Below are 19,633 nucleotides of genomic sequence, written 5' to 3'. Positions count from 1 at the left end.
CCTCTCTATGGTCGGCACCGGAAGTGCGGCGGGCGGTTCCGGTGGGGCGGCGCGCGGAGGGAGTGCGGCCTGGCGGGGAGGTTAATGGCGGACGCGGTTCCCGCCGCCGAGCACTGACCGCTCCCTCGCTCCCTCGCCGCCTCCCGCCGCGCCGCCATGTCCGTGGTGCCGCCCAACCGTTCGCAGACCGGCTGGCCCCGCGGGGTGAACCAGTTCGGGAACAAGTACATCCAGCAGACGAAGCCGCTCACGCTGGAGAGGACCATCAACCTGTGAGCGCCGCCTCGGGCCTGCCCGGGCCCGGGCCTTGCCCCCGCCCTGTCCCGCTAGCGAGCCCTTCCCCGCTCCCTCAACAGCCCCGGGGCCGCCCTTGGGCAGCCTGCGGGAGGTTTTTCCCTCAGCGAGGGCCGCCCGGGGTCCGGGCCCTCCGCCGGCCGGGGGGCTGAGGGGAAGGTGGCAAAAGAGCCCGGTTCGAGGCGAGGGGTCTGCCCCCCCTTACAGGACCGTGCTGTTAAGCTGTGAAGCTCCTCGCTGTAGGATACTGGGGGCACTGAAAGCTTGTCAGCCATCGGGGGAATGTGGAGCTTTTAGCGTATGTGCTTTAGTGTATAGAAGCAGCATCTGGTGCGGGAGGTGTGAACCCCAAGTAGGACAGCTGGGGGGTATTTAGGTGTGAGGGGCATCATCCAGCTTCTGGTCTGCTCTGCTTTTGGTGGCAGAGAGAAACAGGCCTAGGTGGGGCGCAGGCTCCCCCGGTGTGGTCAGTAGGATGGGGTTAGGGGTGTGGGGGTGCCTTGTCTGGTGCAGGGCACCACACTTAACACCCAGAGTGGCTCCTGCCAGAGAAAATGTTACTGCTGTCATAAATAAAAACTATTTACTAATAAATATTTACTTGCCTTATATAAGAAACCTTATACTTTAGCTTCGTGTAGTAAACTCTGATAGATGCGTACATCTGTCAACTTGCAGAAACAGCAAATTCTCACTGTCACAGTATGAAATTTTCGTTATTAATCGCAGACTCATGTATTTTTTTTGGCTGAGTTTATTCACAGTTAGAGTCATGTGGAAGTTCAAATATGATCTTCAGAGATTGGAATGTTTTTATAGTTTTTCTAAAGAAAGACTCAGCGGGAAGCTGTGCTATTGACATCGACTTTTTTTTTTTTTAAAGTATAGGCTGAGGGTTTTGATGTACAGACTAATGTGCCCACATTAGTATAGTATGGGTTAGCGTAGTAGATTATTAATAAAGAGATTTGTGTATCTAAAAATGGAAATGAATGGGAAGAGAAATGTCACTGGTTCTAAGATGTAAATGAAAGGGAGGGGGAGCTTGATAATAAATGAATCTGCAGTTAGGAAACTGGTTGTTTTGGCTCACTTGTGTTCATGAGAAAGTTCAAACAGCTGCAACTGGCTTGTGATTTTGCCACAGTGAGGAAAATTTGAGGGCGGGGAGAGTGTATGCTACTTAAATTGGACACGATTAAGTATTGTGGAGACATGGTGAGATGCATCTCAAGGAAAAAGTTTGCCATGAAATCAGTTGTGTATTCTGGTAATTCCATTGCTGTATGCCACAAGTCAATAAAACCACAGTGATAACTCGTTACTGCTCTGCCCAGAACCCATTTTCCTCTCACTTTTGACTTACCCTGATGATCCTGACTTCCCTCCAGGCCTGGTGCCATCAGATCTCTGTGTTACTCTGATTTTGTTATACAGTAACACTTTCCTATTGCTGACTGTGCTGTCTAGGACTGACCGATTTCTTGCCTAAGCTTTCTTTTCTTTTCTGACTCTTCTCAGTCCCTCTCACCTGGAGAGTTTTCTCAAATTTCTACTTTGGTGTTACTGGGGAATGCAGAGGTCCAACACCTAGCTCAACAGAGTGATCTGCTCGCCCTCTTGATCTTACCCCAGGCTCCCGGCCCTGCGCTTACACATTCTGCATTTCTGCTCTTATGTGATCCAGATGTCTGATTTCCCACTTCAGAATAAAACCACTTCTAACACTTTAGTTCTCAGGCTCTTATTACTTCTGCAGAAAAAAAAAACAACCTGCTGTCTGTGCAGCTTCCTTCCTTCTCAGCAGAGCTTTTCTCTCCTGTCCCTTTCCCAGCTCCTCTCAGAGCCTTTTCTCTGCGGTGTGGAGATCAAAGAGGGTGGCTGTTGAATCAGAGTTGCTGCTGGTTCTTCTGGCCTCCTCTCCTTCTTTTGACTCAGCACCACGCTAGTGTTTTGGTCAGCAGGACTTTCTGCGCTTGCATGTATCGTAGTGCAGACCTCCGTGTGATGGGGGCCCTGGAAATCACAAACACTTCTACGAATGAGTTACCATTCCATCAAGCACAGAAGGTTCTGCCTCAGGGTGGATGCTGTGTCATAGTGATTTAATTTTAGATTTCTTGTTTTGCAGTAACATATTTTCTTCCCCCTTACAGATATCCTCTGACAAATTACACGTTTGGTACGAAGGAACCCCTCTATGAGAAGGACAGTTCCGTGGCAGCTCGGTTTCAGCGCATGAGGGAAGAGTTTGACAAGATTGGCATGAGGCGGACAGTGGAAGGGGTGCTGATTGTACACGAGCACAGGCTGCCCCACGTGCTCTTACTGCAGCTGGGTACAACTTTTTTCAAGCTGTAAGTGTCTGTTTCCTGAATGTAACTTTTAATTTAACTTTATTGTCACAGACCACTAAACATACAGGCTACAGGTTAAAGCGTGACTAACTGATAGATGTTTTGAATGAGATTCATTTGTTGCAAAGACTTAATCTGGGAAAACTTTTTTGAATGGTGCGGTTTTCATCTAAAGTGTATTTGCCTGACTCTGCTCATGAGAGAGGTGGAACTGACTGGAAATCTTAGTTACGGTACATCACTATGGTAATATCCTGTTTAAAACTCGTTATCAGTAGTTAACATGTTGTACTTACATTGTGAAAGCCGTTATGCTTAAATATAGTTATGCTGTGGCTGCAGAAATGGTAACGTGAAGCTCAAGGCATAAACCCCAGTAAGTGCAGGATATTTGTTTACAAACTACAGGGTGAGCTGGGTGCAGCAAGAAAGGTAGGCATCTGAATTTGAGAAAATTGCCTCAGTTCTTCTCGTAGTTATCACTACTGAAGTGAAGTTCTAGTATTTGGACCGTGTGATCGTAGTGATGGTGGTGGTGCTCGTTTTCTTGTTTAAACTCAGTGGGCTTGACTTGTCTCACGTTATCATGTTTGTGTTCTTGGTCTTATGTTTTTAACATTTATATTGTTTGTTCTGAATTCTATGTGTGTGAGAAATTGATTTTTTTAAATTCACATTCTTTTTTGACATCTTGATTTAGGGGATGTTTGTGGACGAAATAGGCTAGACTCTAAAGTTTTGCAAAACTCTGTAATGGTGAAAATGTGGGCTTAGGGTTGGGTTTTGGGGGTTTTTTCATTAACCTTGCATCAAATGCAGGATGGTTCTCCACATGAGTTTTATTTTCTTCCTGTGTGCTTCAGTGAGCACTTTTTTTGAGATAAGAACAGATATGGTCAGTATTTGTAACTCTTTCTTCAACTTCCGGTGGTTTTATATTCTTGTTAAAACTTTACCTTTTAAGTCTCCCAGTTATTATCATGTATATTGTTAGACTTTGTCCTGCTGAAGTTAAAGTATTTTATATAATGTGGGGTTTTTTTTAAGGGACATAGAGTAGCTGCGGTGTTGGTGAAAGCTGTCCTACTGTCTTCAAATTCAGCAAAGTTAGATTTGGAACTTCTGACTTAGGAGCCTTGAGTGAATTTGTAACTCCCTGCCTGGAAGCACATCCCAACTTACCTGTGAAAGTCTGTAAATACAATGAAATGTAACTTTAGCTTTCGTCATTGATTATTTTAACAGACCCGGGGGTGAACTCAATCCAGGAGAAGATGAAGTAGAAGGGCTCAAACGCTTAATGACAGAGGTCTGTTTTCTTTTGTTATGTTGCTATACCAGAATGTTGGATTATTTTAGAGTTATCAGAATAAGCCAAAGCATTAGTCTCCTTATTGCTTCTATTATTTTGATGCTTTTGTGATGTTCTTGGGTAGTTAAATGAAAAGTTAGGGCTTTATTTGTTATCTGCATGATGAGTGTGACCTACTCACTGCTCCAGCCCTGTGTTCATTTGCAGCTTGGCTTTTTGGCTGCCTTCAGGCAAGTAAGTGTGCAGATGGGCAACAGAATATGTCGTGGAGCACAACTAATGAGGACTTTCCTTTGAGATGGTCTTCCCAATGCACCAGTTAACCTTCCATGCTCTCCACATAGCCTAAATTAATTCTGTTGAGTAGCGTAATGTTGCATTTCACCTTTTGGTCTGATGGGACTCGGTTCAACTGAATACAGCATGGAATTTGAAATGCTGTTGAAAGTGCCCTTGTTCTGTCAGGTGAGGCTTTTACTAAAAAGTGTCACGTTATACAAAAATACTCTATTAAAAGCTGGTCCAGAGCACTTCTTGAATTAAATCAGACCCATTTTACAGCAAGTCTTCATGCTTCCAGTGTATGTTTTCTAAAAAAGATTGACTATAACTGGGTTTTTGGTAGATACTGGGTCGTCAGGATGGTGTTCAGCAAGACTGGGTGATCGATGACTGCATTGGTAACTGGTGGAGACCGAACTTTGAACCTCCACAGGTGAGTGCTCATGTTGACTTTCATCTTCTTCAGTCAAGTACAGACTGTTCTTCCTAAGGCCTTCAACCTAACAGTTGGGCTTTTTTGAGTACCTGCCGCAAGAGCAGTTAGTTTTTTCTGTTTTTTTACCTACTTCATCTCCTTTTCAAGAGAGAAACTACAAACTTTTTCTTGTGGAAACTCTCCTCTCCCTCCTCACACCCATCCTGATGGATGAGAAACCACTGGATGTCATAGATTCCAGTCCCGTGCTGAGCCAGACACACCATTTAAATTCCTGTTGTAGCCACAATGGAAACTCTTGCACTGCTGCGTGTGGAACAGATGCCCTGTAAATAAAATAGTCTCGCTGCCCTATTTCTAAACGCTTTAATACTGAGAATAGTTGCTCAGTTTGCTGTAACATATTTCTGTCTTACTGGGTCGTTTTAACTGCTCGTGAGTATTGGTGCCTCTTTAGATCCTGTCAATAGTTGTGACAGCAACAGCATTCCTTTCTGAGCACTTTCTTATAAAAGTGGTTTTCATTATTTGTTGCCATGAAAGAACAATATATGACATGTTGAAAGCTCGCACAGTGCTTGATAATTTATAAAGTAGCACTTAAGATCACGCAATATTTTCGAAGCTCTGTACAACCAATTTTTGTTGGTTTTCTTCCAGTATCCCTATATCCCAGCTCACATTACAAAACCAAAAGAGCACAAAAAGCTTTTCTTGGTCCAGCTTCAAGAAAAGGGTGAGTGTTTGTTTGTAACAAAGGATTGTATTTATAACAATGTCTAACTGCTTGCATTTCATGCAAGGAAATGTGGTAGCAAGTTTTGTGTTCATCTGCTTGCAGTTGTTTATAGTTGATCACTACAGAAGTTAAATGCTGGTGTCAGTTTTGAAGGTAGGTGATCCTTTGAACAGGAATTCCTAGAAAATGCTCGTCCCTGCTCCTGCATCACTGTACAGCATATGAACCCCATATTTAACTGGAAAAAGAATAAACCCGCTACAGTGCTCTATGTAGTGGTCTTGTTTTGAGGTGTGTGTGGAGCAGGGATGCCTTGGCTGAATGTGTGGTGGTTTTTCTTATTAATCAACTTGCATTTGTTTTTAGCCTTGTTTGCAGTCCCAAAAAATTACAAGCTCGTTGCCGCACCGTTGTTTGAGCTCTATGACAATGCACCAGGATATGGACCCATTATTTCCAGCCTTCCTCAACTTTTGAGCAGGTATCTTATGATTTATTTGTATTACGGTTCTTGGGAACACATTTGCCATGGGAAACCAGAGCAAGGCTAGGTGCTACAGAAACCAACTGTGAAAAGGTTGCAGCTATCCCAGAGAGCTTAGAATCTGCCTCAGACAAGATGCGATGGACAATTTAGAGGCACCGATCGCAACTTGCTAGCACCAAAGTGCTCTTTGGCAGTTGTAGCAAAGGAAAACGTGAAAGATAATGAGGATGAAGCTGTACGCAGGGTAAGGAACAGCTTCTCGTAAGCGTTAGGGACAGCGCGAGAGCAAAAGCCAAGATGTGTGTTTGAAGCACTGAATGAGGTGTGCATGTTATCACAGCTTTGTGCTGATTAAATGTGGTATGTGTAGCGTGCTTATAACACAAGTATCTGTAGGGACAGCTGTGTTTTTTCCTTCCTTTTCCCAGAGTACACGGTCTTTGGCTTTCTTACCCAAAAAGAGCTTGTACCTCGGGTCTCCAGAGCTCAGTAGTCTCACTGGTTTCTGTTACTTACCTGCTTTGATGAAAAAAGTCTGTTAGCAGAATGTCAGCCCATAACAGGCTTGTATCATGCTGTGGGATTTTTTTTTCTCTATCTAATCCCAGTTTTGGCAGTTGTAGCTAGGGGGGCTTCCCCCTCCTCCTGCTCTAAGGACAGCAGATACGTTCTCCAGCAAAACAGTTGTGCAGCCAAATGCCAGCTCGGTACCAGTGCGACAGGCACACCCAAGGCATGGACATCTGGAAGTTGCGATGGATGATTGCTTTCACTGTGTGAACGCTGTTTGTTGTGAAACCTAGTTGAGAAGTTAGTGGTTCTGTTGAGTATGTCCCCACGTTACTCTTGGGAGTATAGAAGGTTGGCCCTGATAGCAGAGATGCTGTGAAATAGTTGCTGGTGGGGAAAAGTCACTCTCACTGGTATTTGCATGTCCATGAAGCTCTCTTCAGAGATGAAATGTTAATAATTAGTTTTTCTGTAACCTTAAGAGACTGTCGTGCAAAGCTAGTGTAGGATTGGCTGTTAAAAATGATGCTTCTTGCTACACTATCAAGCTGTCATTAAAAAATATGCTTTTGTTCTGTCGACTGGAGGCTTATCAAGGACAGAAACAAAACATTTGCTTAATGTCACTTAAATAAAAATGTCACTTAAATAAAAGGCATGAAAATTCCTCACTTGGTATAATCCTTTCAATTTCAGGTTCAACTTTATTTACAACTGAATTCCTGTATACCTGAAGAGTCTGATAGAAGAAGCCGTCTCTGTGAGCACAGCTTTAAAATGTAGAGAAACGAATAAGTGTGACACAAGGATTTTTTTTTTTTTTTAAGTCATTCTTTTCCTGAAGGCCACTAAACTTTCTATTGTATGAATAGAGAAGTGAATCTCAACTGTTTAGGTAGTGGTATGGCAGTGTGATACCAGTGTTTTAATCAATTTTCATTGTAATACTCACCAAATTTTTTTTGTACAACATTAAACAAAATGGTTAAGATTCTGTTTGTCTTGGGTTTGGCGTTTTGTTTTTTTTTTCCCCTGCTGTAGTTGTCTCCTATCTTTAGGTACATATTTTAAACTTTATTACTTTCCTTCAGGAATACAGAAGATGTTGGAAACAAGAGGAGGACCTCAGTCATTCGGGGACCATTCAGATCTGCATCCCTGAGCTGAGAGTTAGTCTGAGGGAGAGATTAAACAGTATAAGTAGGTGCAATATAATTTTGAGTCTTTTTTCTTACCTTAAGAGAACAGAGTTTTGAGGGAGAGTGAGTACTTAGAGGCAAGCGTAGCCATTGTTCAGCACTTACCAGAACTGATCTGGAAGCGTGTACAAGGCGTGGAGGAGATACAAGGTGTATCTTCTCACTCTTTGTCCCCTTAAGAAAATAATACCTCAGCAAATTCTGTTGCACTGGCCCAAGATCCAGTTAAGATATGGAAAGTGAAATTCATTTTATATATTTTTCCATAGCTACAGGACAGAATTTGGATCACATTGAAATGTTTTGCTAATGCCACAGCAGTTCAATGTTATGCCGAGCTGTTGTAGTAGACCAGTGTGCTGTGTCATGCTGCAAGGCATGCCCATACTTCTGCTTTTTCTCCTCAACATTTCAGTCTCTTTCAGTAGTAAATATCAACTTTATAGTTTTGGGTTTTTTACATGCTTGGCTAAACATCAATTCCACTTGAATGTGTCACTTCCTAATGCCTTTAACCTTCCCTAGTTTTGCTTAATAACTCTTTAAAAGACTTTTTTTTTCCAAATTCTGTCTCTGACCAGAAGATGCACTGTTGTTTGTGCATTTATGAAGGCATTATTGGGAGTGCATGCTACCAACAGAATTGAAACTTGCCAAAGTGCTTGGTTCTGTTGCCAGAGGTACTGGTAAGCTATGTGTGGAACAATCGTGACAGCGTGGTGCTTCAGTCAAATTGAAGCTGTGCAGTATGGGATCGATACTGAAAAAATAATGGTAGGGCTGTTCACTTTGGTCCTATGGATGGAAGGCCTGGAAGTATGGTTAGCAAAGTGTATGGTTTCTTAGGTATCTGCCAGATAGGGAAAATAAAGCTGGCAGGGGTGTGTAGAAGGGAAGTGAGGGAAGGTGGAGGCTGGGAAGTCAGGTAGCACAAGAACAACAAGCAGCAGAGCAGTGTTGTCAAGCCCTGGCATTTAACAGCATCCCTCATCTTCCATCGCTGCATGCTAGTTTGAGAGGCCGATTTTTGTTCCAAGCTACCTGTGAAAAAGTGCTGCAAGCTCAGTATCAGCTCCCTGCTTTTGCCTTTGACTACGTGCCCGTGCGTTTCGGGGCTATCGAAGGAGAACCCCTCTAATTTCCCGCACCGCCCCCCCCTCAGCTGTGCGGAGGCTGCCCCAGGAGCGGGCAGGCTGCCGGGGCGCGGAGCGTTCCCCTGCCGCGGGGCAGGGCGGGGGGGGGGATCCGGCGCTTCCCGCAGCCGCCGGGGCCGGGTTGGAAGCGCCGCCCCGGCCGTGACTCAGCGCGCTGGGGAGCGGTTCGTGACGGGGCGGGGTGTGTGCGTGTGTTTGGGCCCGTTCCCTTCCCCCGGCCTCCGGTGGGGGCGGCCCGGCCCGGCCCCGGGGAGGGGCGGTGGCGGGGCGGGCGTTAGGCCGCAGGAGCCGGGGGAGCGCGGCGGGCCGGGGCCGAGGTGGCGGCGGCGTGGCGGCGGCGAGGGCTCCGCGATGCCGCTGCTGTTCCTGGAGCGCTTCCCCTGGCCCAGCCTCCGCACCTACACGGCGCTCAGCGCCCTGGCCCTGCTGGGCACCGGCCTCAGCGCCTACCGCGCCCTCAGCCAGGCCCCCGGCGGCGCCCAGCCGGACGGCGGGGCGGCGGACACCGAGCCGACCGAGCCCCCGCGCCGCGGCGGGCCACGGGCCCTGGATGTCGCTTACTACCTGCTCTCCGACAGCCTCTGCGTCTGGGTGAGCCCGGGGCGGCCGGGCCGGGCGGCGGCGGGGCCTGCGGGCCCGGCCGGGCGGGTGGCGGCTGAGCCCGGCGGAGTGGCGGTGCGGGCCCCGCGGCCTGCCACGGGACCGGAGGCGGCCGGCGCGGCCTCTGCCGGCTCCTCACGGCGGGTCCCCCCCTCGCCGGGTTCGGAGGGGGTTGTTTCCTTATCGTTGTTTGAAAAGCGCTCCCTGAGCGGCTTTGCCGCTTCAGAGTAAAGAGGGGGCTCAGCCGGGCGGGCAGCCCGCTCGGGGCCGGGGGATGCATCCCCCGCTTTTCCTGCCTGCCCTGGCCGGGGTGATGGGGCTGCGTGGAAGCCGAGCGCCCTGGAAGTTCAGCTTGGCGCTTGTGCTTGTCCCTGGGCCTCCCCCTCTGGCCGTGAGCGGGTTCGGGGTGAAGCTCTGGGGAGCGTTTTGCTGCGGTGCCTGGTGTGGGTGCTGCACTGGCACTTGTGGAAGCACTGCCCGTCCTGCTCGGCTAGAAACCTTTGTGAGACACTGTCAGGTACTCAAGCCCAAGCTTTGCCTTCTTTCTTTAATGTTTAAAGTCATGCAGGTCAGAGGAGGCGTTCTCACTGCTTAAGAAAAAAAAAAAAGTTTTTTTCTGTAGCCCTTTAAACCCAAACCTGGCAATGGTATATGAATCTTGGCTCACTCACTTGTGTAGTTGAAATAAAGGTTGAACAAGGGGATATCGAAAACCTAGCTGAGCCGTTGCTGTTGAGCTCTTCACGTGTGTCAGTCAAAGGTGGTGTTAGCTGGACATGTGCTTTACAACGTGTTTGCTTGACTGAGGTGCTGATTCTTGAATATACTGAACACATTCAACCTGTTGAAACTTGGTCTCAGGACCTTAAATTAAGAGCACTGGCAAAGTTGATTGTATGTCCTTTAGAAATGACAGGGTGAGGCCTCTTCATCAGCCCCCCCCTCCCCTTTTTAGTGTTCTGCATAGGTCAAAAGTTAATTACAAGTGGTGGTGTCAAATGTGAGCAGCGATTTTCCCGGGCCGTGTGTTCTGCTCCTTGCTGCTTTGCTTTAAAACAGCTTCCCAAGAAGGATCTAAGCAGTGTTGTTACAGAAGGGGGGTGTGTTATTCAGTATGTTTCGAGGCAATGTCTGAATCTTGTTCCTGTAACAACGCGTTTGAACTGGAGTTTTCTCATCTGCTGTATGTTAAATAAAATGAGCATCTCAGTGATCTGTAAGTTTTGTCCCCGTGTTCCTTGGCACTAAGAATTGCTAATCTATATAAAACAATTTACCGTGAGAAGGTAGGTTGGTTTGTTGGATTTGCTGGTGTATCAGACTGACCGTGTTAGTAGTTCTAGAAAAAAGTTAAGTGACTTATCAGCTACTGTACATGTCTTAGAAGAGGCCAGGCTTAAATTTCACCAAAAAAAAAAAAAACAACCAAGGCAACTAAAACTATTCTGTGAACAATGGTAGGTTTTGTTAGACTCGTTCTTTGCCCTTCTCTCTCTCTCCCTTTCTAAATAGGGCAAAAGTATTCATTGCTGACCGCTTTATTTCTTTCCAGGTGCTAGTGAACACTGCCTGCTGTTTTCTGATGTTGGTTGCTAAGCTAATCCAGTGCATGGTGTTCGGTCCTCTTCGTGTCAGTGAGAGGCAGGTAAGACAGCCATTTGTTGCCTTGGATACCTGTGGTGTTTCAGCATTTCTTGGTGTACGTCCGGTGTGGTTTTCTATATGGAATGGCGTGGAAGTACACGAGAAAAGTACGTTTTAAAAGAGCTTAAGTCTTACCATTATACTTCTCACCTTTGGAAATGCTGTCCAATAAAACCATCTAGAAATCAATCTGCCAAAGAAACTCTTCATGGTTAGCTAGGATATCCACAGCCACAAGCTTCCAGTTTATTGCTGAAGAGAGCTTTTCTTTTTCATCATTGCTTTTGTAATTTATAAACTTATAATCAACTTGAAAAATCCTGCTTCCTTAATGAACCTTGTCAGATTTCTTACAGGTGCACCCTCATTTCAGAATAAAGTGTCCTTCTCTATTCAGTTTGCATTTGGCAGCATTTCTCTGTTGCATATCGTAGGTAGTTGTCAGCGCTGGTGGTCTGAATTCTCTCTTGTACCTTATTTTGTGCCTCAACTGCTGGAGAAATGGTTTCCATCCTCAGCCACAGAGTAGATGGTTTATCTACCCTCGGGTTTAAGAGGGAAAAGGCAGGCATATGCCCGGAGAAAGGAGGTAAGCGGGGCTGAAAACTCAAGCTGTTTAGTCCTGCTCTTGGGCTAGGTGAGAATGTTTTTAAAAATTCAGCAAGGGAACCGTTAAAGCTTAGGCTTTTTAAAAATTCTGCAGAAAATAAAAGCAGCAGCAGTGGTTTGAATAGTATCTGTATATTTTTAAAAAAAAAAGAAATGTAGATGCATAGGTTACTCTGTGTAAATGCAATACCAGTGGCTTGGAGTGTGCTTGTATATTAAAACAAAAAGTGTATAAATGCAGTTTTTTAGGAAAAACGAGGATTTTTGACATGTGGAACCGAGGCACATAAAGCTTCATTAATAGCCATGGATCTCTCAAAGTTGGTTGTATTTGTGATTCATGCCCTGTAGAGCCTCCAAGTGAAATGTATTAAAAACAAGGCACTGTCAAACTGCATTGGGCCAGGTTTTCTTTCCAGTCCGTGTTGACTGTAAGGATGTGGAATTCTAACCAGAGAGAATTTCCAGGATGTTCTCTGTCCTCTTAAAAACTGAAGCAAAAAGCAGTAACAGTGAGGATCCATGTGCATTTGGACAATGGGAGTATGCTTCAGTTCTCATGTAAAGGAAAGCCAGTTATTAATATTGGTGAGCCAAAAATGGCAGCATCATAAAGGAATTCTGGACCTGTCTTAACTAAACTCCTGGTGATTTCATCATGTCCTTTAACAAAACATTTTATTTCATAAAATTTTTTTATCCCCAGCGAGCTGACTTGCTTGAGACCATCATATTGTTTCTTTCACACTGCTTGTGCGTGGGAATAATTTTTTTTTTCATTGCTCATCCGTTTTATTCTCCACTGTAGGCATTGTGCTTTTTAAGAGCAGACTTTGTTATCTTTTCTTAATCATCTGCACTTTTTGACAGGTTTTTGGAAGCAAGATGCTAGGCTGTTTGGGCATCTTGTATATCTAACCATGGCTGTGGCTCTAGCAAAGAGAACTTTGTGTCTGTGGGGCAGTAGCCCTGTTGTTTGGGCGTGGAGAATCAAACTGAGATCAAACTTGGTTTGTGCTAAGAAGTTTTAGAAGTGTGGCAGGAAACTATGTTGTGTGCTGTGTTGCACGGTTATGGTGGTACAAAAAATTAGATATAAGGACGGCTAATATTTCTAATATGTTTTTAATTCAGTGAGGGTAACAAATACTACTCAAGATGTGTATGCAGCAGGCGTTTGCTAATGTATTGTCGCATTTCTACTTCTATCTTTTTTTAGACTTTATCTTTTGCTCTCCCTCTCTCCCCTGCACGTGGATTGTCAGTGCTTTCAGTACAGTAACCAAATGTCTTCCTTGACAGCATCTCAAGGATAAATTCTGGAATTTCATTTTCTACAAGTTCATCTTCATTTTTGGCGTGCTGAATGTTCAGACAGTGGAAGAAGTGGTGATGTGGTGCCTCTGGTTCTCTGGACTTGTGTTTCTTCATCTTATGGTTCAGCTCTGCAAGGATCGCTTTGAATATGTAAGTTTTGATTATTGCATGTCTTTTGGGACATGCAGATTCTGTTTCTGGTTCTGGCAGTGGCTCATGATAGGTTACAAACAGATCATTTAGACCTTTTCCCCACCCTGTGGTGCCGAACGCGTGCACCTCCCAGGAGCTTCAAATACTTGCTTTAAAGCGCAGTGTCAGTCTTACTCCTTCAGTGGAGCTGAAGGTAGTTATTTTCTTTGATAAATTGCTCCTTATATGTGCCCTGTAATTACTGTTACGTAACTCCGTGAGACAACTTCAAACCTTTCCTTAGTGAAGAAATCTTGACAACAGAACGTCCCATAGATTGGTGCCCTTTGGTCCTGGTCCGTAAAGCCTGCTTCTGCGGATTCTGCGCTCAGGTTTCAAGCTCGTTTACATCTAACGAATGTAGACTGTCAGTGTCTTTACAACTTTCTCTGTAAGCTGTATCCCAGTTTCTGTTAATACCAGGAATAAATTCAGTAGAGATGCAGAAGTTGAAGTCTCGGCAAGCAAGAGGGAACTGGAATTTGAACAGTAAATCTTGCCCTTTAAATGTCTATGATGCACCTGTATTTCCCTCAGCTCCTCTGTCCTGGAATAAAAGTTTGAACTAAATTGAATCCATGATTTCCTTTTGGTAGCTCTGTGCTTTGCAATTTCTTTTTATTACTATCCAGTAAGGTCTGTTAATTCACAAGTAGCTAAGCCCTAAGCTTGCAACTAGATGGGTTGGGGTTAGGAAAATTGAGACAGAAGTGAACAAGACAGTCATCTGGTATTTTTAGTGTTGTTCAGAAAGCTGTAAAAGAACAAAGCTCATGTGGGAATAAATCCTTATTTGTCCTGGTTTCGCCTGGGATAGAGTTAATTTACTTCCTAGTAGTGGGTGTAGTGCTGTGTTTTGGATTAGGGTGAGAATACTGTTGATAACACACTGATGGTTTGGTTGTTGCTGGGCAATGTTTACACCAAGTCAAGGACTTTTCAGCTTCTTGCCCTGCCCTGCCAGCGAGGGGCTGGGGATGCACGAGGAGTCGGGAGGGGACATGGCCGTGACAGCTGACCCAAAGGGCTATTCCATACCATATGACGTCATGCTCTGTATATAACTGTGGGGAAGCTGGCCTGGGGGTTTAGACTGCGGCTCGAGAACTAGCCGCGCATCGGTGGTCTGCGGGTGGCGACCAATTGTGCTGTGCATTGTTTGTTTTGTATATTATTATTTATTACTATTATTATCATCTTCCTTTTCTGTCCTATTAAACTGTCTTTATCTCAACCCATGAATTTTACCTTCCCCCCCCCCCCCGAATTCTCTCCCCCATCCCTCTGAGGGGAGGGGGAGCGAACGAACGGATGTGTGGTGGTCGTAGCTGCCTGCCGGGTTAAACGATGACATTATATTCTTTCTGCATTCAAAGCATGTATCGTAGTTCTTTACTCAGGCAAATGGTACTTGTGTTATCTGCCTTGCAAAAGAATGTGGAACTGAACCAGATATAAACAAGGAAGAAAGAGCCAATTTCAAAACAAAACATGGAGTCAACTTCATCAATCTGACCAGAGTGAAGTTTTGGGCAACTTCCTTCTTTTCCTGTTCTTTCTCATCCTGCCCTGAAAATAAGGGGATGGACCACCTAAATACTTTGCCTCTTGGGTCATCTTTGATTTAGACAGCCTAGGTGTAGCCTACTGTTAAGGTAATTTAGAGAATTAATACACTGTGTATGCTATTGAGTGAGACAACTGTTTTCAGTAGACTATCCAGCAGTCTCCAGCTGTAAGTCGAATTTTTTAGGGAAATTTCTCTTTCTTCCAGAAGAAAATGACATTGGAAGAACTAGAGGCTGGAAGATAAAGCTGGACTAATTCAAATCAGCTGTAAGGTGAAAAATTGGCAGAACAATTATTTTCATTGCTCAAAGATTGTATATTAAGGTTAGGTGTCTTTCTAAAACGCATATTTTAGAACAAGGCCAGGTTGGATGGGGCTTTGGGCAACCTGGTCTTGTGGAGACTGTCCCTGCCCATGGCAGGGGGGCTGGAACTAGATGGGCTGTGACATCCCTTCCAACCCAAACCCTTCTAGGATTCTGTGTTCATCCTAGGCAGATGCTGTGGATCTGATGCATAAACCACCATGTGAGAAAGTGTCTGTGCTTTTCTTGCACAGATGATCCAAACATTAGATCAAATAATCTTCAGGATCCCTTCTGGCTTTAAAAGCCTGGTGAACGTAAATGACAGCGAGATGAACGAGGCTGGGATGGCATGTGGTTTTAGCTTTATTCTGCGTCATTTATTACTACGTTCTGCGGTTGAGGTCATGAAATTGGTTTTATTCTAGAAAGCAGAGGACTTGTTTGGTGAGGTGAGGAAGGCAGGGTGGATGAAGTACTCCTTTAAACTTGTATCTGTATTTATGTGTTGCAGCTTTCCTTTTCTCCTACCACACCCATGAGCAGCCACATCAGAGTCCTGACCCTGCTCATAGCCATGCTCCTGTCCTGCTGTGGATTAGCAGTCGTCTGCGGCATTATTGGCTCCACCCATGGCATGCACACATTGGCCTTCATGGCAGCAGAGGTGAGACTTCATACACGTCGCGATTTCTGCTTTGCTTTTCACCCCTCACTTGGGGGTATCTTGGCACACGGTGGGTTTTCTTTTAGTTTCCCACAGGGAAGAAACTCCGAAGACGCAAGCAAGCCTTCCCCTGTGTTAGAGTTGCCAGATCTGTGTGCTTTCTTTCTTCAGAGATTAAAAAATCTTTGTCTGAAGAAGAGGATGAGAGGATAAATCTGTAAGATGATATTGAAATCAAATGGCAGCTTATGAAAAAGTAGTGGTTGTGCGTCATGAGCGTTGTGAGAAGGCTTAGTTGAAATGGCCACTAGAGAGAGGGAGAGAGTGTATATGAAAGTGTGATGTGCACCTCAGCCTGTTTCTTTGAGGTTGTATTCTCTATTTCATTCCTCCTAAAAAGGAATGAGACTGACATCCTTTCCTTAAGGCATACTCATGGGATTGGCTTACGTTTGTGCAGAGATGCGTCTCGGCTGAGATGAGCAGCTCCTGTTTGCGCTCTCCTGAAACATTTGCAGCATGGCGTAAACATCAATATGTTCGTGGAGTGAACATCAGTGTGTTTCTGAGGTTATGATGGGTTGTTGCGCTCTTCCTGAGGAAGTGACAATCTTAAACAAAGGGGTGGTAACCAGTATAATTGCAAGTACGTTATGTTAGCACATCCTTAGTTCAGATAACAAGTAGCATGTAAGGTTTATTTTTCTCCTATCTTGAATTCATACTTGGAGTTAGGAGGAAAGAAAACAGTCAGCTGATAGTAGGAGAATATGATGCTGGTCACAGCACAGTTCAGTTATTACTTTTCCCTAAATACAAGAATACGCAAGGCCAGATTTGTAATTACAGAATGGAAGGGCATTGAAGATCTGTCAGTGCCGCTAATAGGTGGGGTCTCGTTGGTGTTGGGTCTCTTATCTTGGCTTGGCAGAAGGATGTATCAGCCTTGTACCAGCGTGGGGTAGGTTTATCAGGGAGCCTTACAGTGCCGAAGCGTTGCCCTGTTAGCGCCGCGCCATGTGGTGGTCTAGGTGTTTTGGGTTGCACGGTGAGGCCCAGCTATTCATTTCAGCGGGAGCTGTTCTGTCTGCTTAGTAACAAAGGAGTGGCGCAGTCAGCGTGAGCGTGTGGTCCTCAGCCAAGCTGTGGGTCCGTGCAGCCTGCTGTGTTGCTGGTGGACAGCAGAGGAGGTTGCTGGGGAACGTATAGGAAAGGGTTTCCTACTCTGGCTTGCAGCAGCTGGCATTCGAGGATGTTCCTGAGCTGAGGGTTGCACAAGCCCGTTGGGTTTGATAGCCTCAGATGGACTCTGGAAAGTTGTCTGATTGTTTATTGAACTCATTTATACTTTGGCCTCTGCAATATTCAAAGGCATATTTAACTTGGCTTTGTGTACACAGAAGAGCTCTTGTAGTTGTTCTGAATCTTCTGTCTGATAATGTCCCTGGCTATTACCTAATACATTTAGGGTGAAAACCCACAAAGAATCATTCCCTGTTTACTCTTGTTCACACTATTTGTTGTTTTATAGACTTTTCTCCTGTTCCCCTTCTGACTTTTCTTCCAAGCAAAAGAATTATAGTCTCGTTAACCTTTCCTTATATGAGATTATGTCTCATATCCTAATATCTTGCCCTTTCCTGAACCTTTTAAATGTGCCCTGTATGGGTTGGGTGACCATGAGTGGTTATTTAAGTGGAATAAAACATTCGGGTTTCTTTCTGTACTGGTATTAGCAGTGACACCTTGTGGCAGTCCTCAAGCTTTCAGCAAAAAACATTAAATCTTGGAGACTAAAATGTTTTCCTGGCAGTGGCTTGTGTGATGCTGTTCGAGAGGGATACTGCCAAGTGTATTCCATTAGTGTGTATTTAATTACATTAAGTTACATTAAGCTATTCATCTCTCTTCTGACTCTGCAAACATTGATTTAGCTTGATGCCTCAGGGTTTTCAATAAAGCAATATGGATGTTTTTCTCGTGTTTTAGTTCGGCTTCCCCTTGTTCTGAGTTGTTTGTCAGCATTTTCTTTCTTGCAAGGGATGGATGTGAAACGTGCAAATGCCCAGAGAAGGTTGAATAAGAACAGTTTGTATTTTTTGAGTAAACATTAAGGGTTTTTTTGCCTTAATATATGGTATTTGAGAATTATAGTATAGCAAGTAATGTCCAGTCTGTCTGTCTTAGCACCTTTTTTTATTGCAAGAAAGAATTGCTCCATTCCTATAGCAGCCGTCCTCTGATCCTGTTTCATACATCTCAGTTAAGGTTGTATAATGATAGTGATATTCAGATCTTAGAATTGTACCTTACAGATAATTGTATATTTTCCTGTATAGCTTCTCATGCCGTAACTGCTATTTTAGAGTTTGAGTGCCTTCAAGTCGTGTGCTAATTTACATGAGTAGTACCTGCCAATATCACGGAGTCCCTGGAGGATAAGCGTGCCTGTAGTAGAACAGCAAGAGCTCTTGAGGCGTTGGCACTGAAAATGTCCTGCTATACATTTAGAACCTCAGATTATGGAGTTGTGTAACTTGTGATGTAATATTGTACTTTCTGCAAAGTATTTCTCATGGCAGAACATTGAAATGCATTTCTGGAAACAGTGGAGGAAGTGGATACCAGCACCTTTACCAAATCTGTGCTAGCTCGTTGTTTTAATTTTGATGCTGTTGCTGCCTCAGCACTAAGCAGTGTAAATAATGTCTTGGCAACGAAATGGTGAATGAAAGGGAAGTAGTGAAATTCCACAGATTCCAAGTGCTGACTTTTAAGAAGTTAAAATATAAGTTGCAAAGACTAGAGTCTTCGGATTTCTACTTGACGGATGTCTTCTTTATCAGAGACTTTATGCCATGTGTACTGTTTTTGACACAGATTTCTACTCAGTGGCATATCCACCCAGCAGCTCAGGTAATCGTTCTGTTTCACCACTTGCACGGTTAGAATTTGGATGCATTTACTTCTTCTCTGTGGTCTGCTCAAAGCTTCTCCATAGCCAAAAACCTCGTGTGAACAAGGTGTAGTCTCTTTCTGGTACCCACACACGGAGTAACAGGAGACAGAAGAGGGTCTCATAACCTGCCTCGCAGGAGCAGCTAGTGTGCTAATTTAACTTTTTAATGAAAGATGTTTGTGATGAGAACAGCACGCCATGCTAGGTGACTTGCTGTCACCTTCTTGACTTTTTTTTGGTGTTATTTGAATGATGTGTGTGTCTTACCCTGAAGCCCTGAGTTGGATAAAACATTGCATTGGTTTATTTTAAAGCCAGCTAGTAAACAGTTGGCCGATATGTTGGATATTAGTAAGGGTTAAATATGCATAGAAGCATTTTAAGAATGCTTTTTACAGATGGAAAAAATATTCAAACCAACTGTTTTCTTGCTATATTGGGAAGTTAGCTGTTTTCATAGTTCTGTACTGTTTTTAATACTTACGCTGAAGGCACACCATCAGAGCAGTCTTACAGAAATGGTTTCAGTTGCTCGTTATAAATTCCCTGCATCTTGGCATCAGTTGGCCCCTGCTAAGGACAGAGTAGTGTGGGTAATGTCTGAAGGGGGTTCATCCTGTCCCGTTTTCTTTCGCTGGGAGGATACAATAGAGGGACAGGGCAGCATGAGCCTGGCAGATTAGAGAGAGGTGATGGGGCCACGTTTCTTAGATGGTGAGAGCCCGTGGCAATGTGGTTGGGTATTCTGGAGACAGTTCTTTCTGGTAAATCGTCTTTACACTTCTAATCTACTTACACTTTCTGATATACTCCCTTTTTTCCTCTGTGCTTAGCCTAGAGAGGTAAGTATGATTAAAGAGAGAAGTTACTTTTGCACTGTTAACATCTCAGCAAAGGGGGGAAATTATTTGAAAGCGCTTCCATGGTTCTTCCTCAAATTCCTGCTAGTGTTCGGTTCTTCAGATTTTCTTGAGCAGTGGGATGAGGAGAGGTAGCGGTGG

At 44.6% G+C, this 19,633-nt stretch overlaps 2 protein-coding genes across 2 annotated transcripts in view; both read left to right on the top strand.

Annotated features, from left to right (window-relative positions):
- The first annotated feature begins 24 nt into the window (after positions 1 to 24).
- Positions 25 to 7,411, top strand: NUDT21 (nudix hydrolase 21). Its single transcript, XM_075766001.1, has 7 exons — positions 25 to 272; positions 2,451 to 2,651; positions 3,897 to 3,960; positions 4,589 to 4,678; positions 5,342 to 5,417; positions 5,787 to 5,901; positions 7,114 to 7,411. The coding sequence occupies exons 1-7, from the start codon at positions 157 to 159 to the stop codon at positions 7,133 to 7,135; spliced, it is 684 nt and encodes a 227-aa protein (XP_075622116.1). The 5' UTR covers positions 25 to 156; the 3' UTR covers positions 7,136 to 7,411.
- A 1,607-nt stretch (positions 7,412 to 9,018) lies between these two features.
- Positions 9,019 to 19,633, top strand: part of AMFR (autocrine motility factor receptor) — a 30,165-nt gene continuing 19,550 nt past the window's right edge. Inside the window, exons 1-4 of the mRNA XM_075765682.1 lie at positions 9,019 to 9,361; positions 10,923 to 11,015; positions 12,926 to 13,090; positions 15,521 to 15,673. Of these exons, the coding sequence (XP_075621797.1) occupies positions 9,122 to 9,361; positions 10,923 to 11,015; positions 12,926 to 13,090; positions 15,521 to 15,673 (651 nt within the window). The 5' untranslated portion in view covers positions 9,019 to 9,121. The remainder of the gene's footprint in view (positions 9,362 to 10,922; positions 11,016 to 12,925; positions 13,091 to 15,520; positions 15,674 to 19,633) is intronic.

The sequence above is a fragment of the Balearica regulorum genome, chromosome 13, assembly GCF_011004875.1.
Source record: "Balearica regulorum gibbericeps isolate bBalReg1 chromosome 13, bBalReg1.pri, whole genome shotgun sequence".
Classification (NCBI taxonomy): domain Eukaryota; kingdom Metazoa; phylum Chordata; class Aves; order Gruiformes; family Gruidae; genus Balearica; species Balearica regulorum.
This window is presented reverse-complemented; position numbering and strand designations above follow the sequence as displayed.

Bases quoted from the DNA above. Each gene is read 5' to 3' on its own strand.
- NUDT21 (XM_075766001.1), top strand. From the start codon at position 157: ATGTCCGTGGTGCCGCCCAACCGTTCGCAGACCGGCTGGCCCCGCGGG. The intron at 3,961-4,588 runs GTCTGTTTTCTT...GGTTTTTGGTAG, and splicing joins TCAAACGCTTAATGACAGAG to ATACTGGGTCGTCAGGATGG. The intron at 4,679-5,341 runs GTGAGTGCTCAT...GTTTTCTTCCAG, and splicing joins CGAACTTTGAACCTCCACAG to TATCCCTATATCCCAGCTCA.